This window comes from Calypte anna, chromosome 28, assembly GCF_003957555.1.
Source record: "Calypte anna isolate BGI_N300 chromosome 28, bCalAnn1_v1.p, whole genome shotgun sequence".
Classification (NCBI taxonomy): domain Eukaryota; kingdom Metazoa; phylum Chordata; class Aves; order Apodiformes; family Trochilidae; genus Calypte; species Calypte anna.
The window spans coordinates 3,178,359-3,183,171 of NC_044273.1; the positions used below are offsets into that span (position 1 = coordinate 3,178,359).

At 48.9% G+C, this 4,813-nt stretch overlaps 1 protein-coding gene across 1 annotated transcript; it reads right to left on the bottom strand.

Annotated features, from left to right (window-relative positions):
- Nucleotides 1-1,744: 1,744 nt before the first annotated feature.
- LOC103534959 (E3 ubiquitin-protein ligase RNF13-like) lies at nucleotides 1,745-2,755 on the bottom strand. Its single transcript, XM_030466661.1, has one exon. It carries the CDS (start codon nucleotides 2,753-2,755, stop codon nucleotides 1,745-1,747), a length of 1,011 nt encoding a protein of 336 aa, XP_030322521.1.
- Between the last annotated feature and the right edge of the window lie 2,058 nt (nucleotides 2,756-4,813).

Genomic DNA, 4,813 nt, shown 5'->3' on the forward strand with positions numbered 1-4,813 from the left:
CCTGCTCTACCTGGTGTAGCTAGGGAAGAGATGGAGGGCTGTTTGCATCATGTTAGTACATAAATCCAACTCCCTTTAAGGTGCTTAGACACATTTGGATAATGACCTGGAACAAGCAGGTTACATGTACCTGTCACCAGCCTGCAAGATCGCCAGCCAGGAGGCAAAAGCAGCCAATTACACCACGTTCACAACCATTTCATTCTTGGATTTCTTTCTTTTCTTTTTTTTTTTTTTCCCCAGCTCTACAAAGCAAAACCTGCTGTAAAGACCTCTACCTCCTGCTGGCATCCCCTCCTGTCTGAGGAGATAGAGTTGAAAATGCCCTTGATATTTCCAGTGCCTTTGTGGCTGCTGGTGTAGCTGGAGGCTGGGCTGCCCTCTGCAGTGGAGTCACCCAATGGGGAGGGACTGTAGTGAAATGAGGCAACCAGGTGCCACTAATTACCAGGTAGTGGGCATGAGCTTGTGTTAAGCCCACCTGTGCCTGATTAGGGCGGGCCCCAACTGCACATGAGCAGGATTAGGGGGCCAATAAAAGGTGAGGCTTGAATCATAGAATCATAGAATTGGCTGGGTTGGAAGGGACCTCAGAGATCATCAAGTCCAACCCTTGATCCACTCCCCCCGTGGTTCCCAGCCCATGGCACTCAGTGCCACATCCAGGCTCTTTGGAAATATCTCCAGACACGGAGAATCCACTACTTCCCTGGGCAGCCCATTCCAATGCCTGATCACCCTCTCCAGAAAGAAATTCTTTCTAATCTCCAACCTAAACTTCCCCTGGAACAACTTAAAACCATGCTGACAGAGCCAAGGAGGAAGCAGGAGACTCAAGGCTACACCAGAGGGGAAGCAAAGGTCCTGAACTGTGTTACCCCATGTTTCCCCCCCTTCCCCAAGCACACTCTCCCTGCTTGCTTTTGCACATGCTGCTGAGCCTCAGCACCCCAAGGGGGATCCTTTCCTCCCCACATCAACATTCAGCATTTTCCCCTCACCTCATTCCTGAGCAAGCCAGAGGAGAGGTTAGTCAATTCTGGGGCAGTAGTACCGAGCCAGGCTGACCAGTCCTGAGGGCAACAGACTCAGAGCACTCTTTGTGCACTTCTGCTGGAACACCGGTTGGATCTCGGAGCACCGTGCCCTAAGAGAGGTTTGTCTTGCAACAGGGGACAGGTGGTGGCAGTGCAGGGGGTGATGAGGAGGTGCTGGGGGCTTGTGGGCTCTGTTTTTACTGCTGATGAGGGGGAATTGTTCATGCCTTAGTACCCCCAAATTCCTCTCCCCCCCTCCCTTTCTCTGTACTTGTCAGGCTGGGGACTGGCTCCTGCTGACTGCCACACATGGGGACAGTTGTCACCTGGGGTTTCTGGATGTTTGCCTTAGGTGACATGGCACTCAGTGTATTCCTGTGTGCCTGTTTCTCCATGAATGTGTATTTTGGGGGAGGGAATTGAAGAACAACCTTAGCAAAGAGAAACCAGCTCCCACACCAGTTGTTCATAAATCCCTGCCTCCCTCCTCCTTTTGCTTCTCCCCTGCCACTCTGGCTCAAGGAGTTTTTGGTATTTCCAGGCAATATTGTCTTTTTTTTTTTTTTTTTTTTTTTTTTTTTTTTTTTATTGTGGGGAACAGGGGAGGGGAACAACAACTGCAGGGCTAATTTGCTCCAGGGAGAGCAGGAACTACTGAAGGAAAATGCAGAGGAGGTTCTCCTTGGTTTGATGGTAACTTCTCCTGGTCACAGCTCTAATGGTGCTTCAAAGTCTTCTTCCACTGTGCTTGCATTATCTTTCTCCTCTTTCTCCTCTTCAATGTGTTCATCTTCATGCCCTCCACTGAATGTGACATCTTCATCAGCCTGTTGCTCCTCATCCTGATCCTCACCAGCCTGCTCTGCTGGGATGTCACCTTGCACACAGGAGCTCACTGCCTGCTTGCAGAAGGGACATGTCTTCTTGTTGGGCTGGGTGTGGAACCAGGTGTCAATGCAGGCACTGTGGTAAGCATGGGAGCAGGACAGGATCTTCAGGCTGTCCCCTTCCTTGTAGTCTGTCATGCAGATCACACAGCTCTCATATTTGTCTCCCAGCTTGTAAGTGTGCAGCTTTATCTGGCTCCTCTTCTTGTAGTAGCCCAAGACCGCCACAACTGAGAAAGTGGCAACGATGATGCAGAATATGCTTCTGAAATCCTGCAAGATGAAAGTTTCCTGGAGCATTTTGGCATCCTCTAGGCAGGGCTGCCAATAGTGTTTGGGTGGCAGAAGGCTGATGTAGGCCCCTTTGTCATGATGGGAAGTCCTTTGCAAGTGGAGGGAGACCGATTGCCCGGTAAAGAGTGATGGGATCTTAATCAGCTGTTGGATTTTTTTGTCATCAGCCCTCATGGTAGTCAAGTGCTCAGAATTCACGTTGTAGACAACAGCAGTGTGGTACCCAGCCTGCTGGGCATGAAGGACCTTCTCAACAAATGGGCAGTCACACCCCTGTATGAGGGCAATATACGTCTCGGAGGGATCTCGTGGTGTTGGAGGATTCTGGATTGCGTGGCAAGCGTTTGGTGGGATCACCCTCATCATGTACCCCCTCAGCCCTTCTGCTGGGAGTTGTGGCCCAAAGCAGGAGGGCAGAGCTTCATAAGCAACACACCTGGAGCTTTCATTGTAAGCCACATAACCAAAGGCTTCTGCAAAAGCCACCTGGTAGGAAGCAACAGCAACTAGAAAAAGAAGTTGTAGATGCAGATTCATGCTGAATGCGGTTGGGTGACTGAGTAGGGATTCCCAGGCTTGGAATCCAAAGGAAAAGTGTCAGAGATGGTCACAGAGGATGAAATTCACCTGGATTTTATCACCATGACACGACTTGGAGCCAGAGCAGCATGGAGATCAAAACTGGCTTCTGCCCCAGTGGTTTCTGCAAGCTGTCTGTAGGTTTGGAGGTTCTCAGGATAGAACCAATCTCTCTTGTTGTTTCCAGCTGCTAAGCAACACCCTGACACCATCTCTGCAGATCTGTGACATCACCCAGAGACTCCTTCCCAGGGCTGGGTCACGTAACATCACTGCCAACATGCTGCTTAAACTTCTCTCCTTCCTTTTTGGTCTGCTCCATGCACGGAGCTCTGAGCTTCATCTCCCTCTGGGGACTGCTGGGTGGTGGTTTCATGTTGCTGATGCAAATAAATGAGGCTCCTCCCCAGCTGTGTGCCCACTGCAGACTGGGATGCTTCATGCTGGTGGTTAAAGCAGTTCCTAGAAAATGTGGCAGGGTGAGAATGTGCCATTAGCCCCCGTCCACTGCTGGGGGTGTGTGGCAGCTCAGGTTGGACTGGTGAACATGCACCTTTTTTGTGATCTTTGAACTGATACCAAATCAGATCAATTCTTCACAGTGGAAAGAAGTCATTTCTGTCATTTGGGAGAAGTCAATCAGAAGCTGTCAGTGGAAACTGAAGTCTCTGTTTGCCTGTGTGGCCTTGCACTGCTGGGACCCAAACTCCTGAGTGGGCAGATCTGCCTTCAAGACCCTGAAGTGCACCTCTGGATACACAGAAGGGATTCACAGACTTGTGCTGGGGCTGAGCCAGTGGGCCACTTGTCCTCCCACAGGGAGGGAGTGGTGTGTGAGCTTGGGGGGGCCACCATCACATTTTGTATTGGGGCTTCTCACCTTCCTCTAAAGCCTCAGCTGCTGGAATGGGCTGAAAAAAAAAATTCATCTTCTAGCTATACACACTGACTTAAAAATTCTGATTATGGAGTAAAAGCTGAAAAAAAAAGAGTGGAAACCATAAGGCACAAGTGTTGTTCCTTCCTCCCAGAGTGTTTAACAGCAGAAGTTCCCATCTTTCAGGCAATTCCCATCTCGTATGGTGACTACTCAGTGCCCAGAGGAATGCCAGCCCCATGGAAAGGCAGTAGCTCTCCTTGTTGTCAGAACAAACTAGATCTGAATATGCAGTGAACCCAGTGAATTCCAGGTCAGTCTGGAATCACAAATCCCTGAAAACCTGTACCTTTTAACAAACAGCCCTTTTTGTTTAATGATCCACTTGAGAGTAGCCCTGTGGTTTCCAGTGCAGTTGTATTGGACCTGTAGTTAAAAAAATCACTCGTGTACTAGGCAACTGATTTGTTACTGGTCCCCTTGGGCTCTGCTTGAGACAGATTTCACTGGGAAAAGAGCTATGGAAAATGTCAGCAGACATTGTGTGTGTGTGTGTGTGTGTGTGTGCACCAGAGACTCCCAGCAGCTGTGATTTCAAATCGATTTTATTTTCCCCTCATCTAAAGAGTTTTTCACTTGCAGGGAGACATTTTGATGCATACAAAAACAAAACAAGGAAGAGGTTTGGGGAGGTGGAGGAGAAGCCAAATGCTTTCTAGTGGAATGAGAGTGGAAAATGGAGGCATGGTTGGAGAGCACATTTCTGGCTTGATCTTATGCTTTGTATGAAGTGTACTTAAAAATCTTCACCTCTTTACTTGCACTCAATGCTCTGTTTCTGCTTCCAGCTCAAAGCTTTATCTACTGCCAGTGACCTTCTGCTTGTGTAAGGGGTTGGTCTGTCTTTGGGGCTGGACAAGGAGCCATGTGCCTATATGTGCCATGGCAGATGTGGGACCAAGGAATGGTTTATTCCATGTGCTGTTGTCTCCTGCCTGCTCCAACAACCACTTCTTATATCCCAGAATCTGCAAGGTGTCTTAGTTTATCTAAAGCCCTTGGTTAAAAAGAGAAAAGTAGAAGTCAGGTGTTTGCAGTCTCCAACTTTCATATCAGGAGCTTGTAGCAGTAACCCAGAG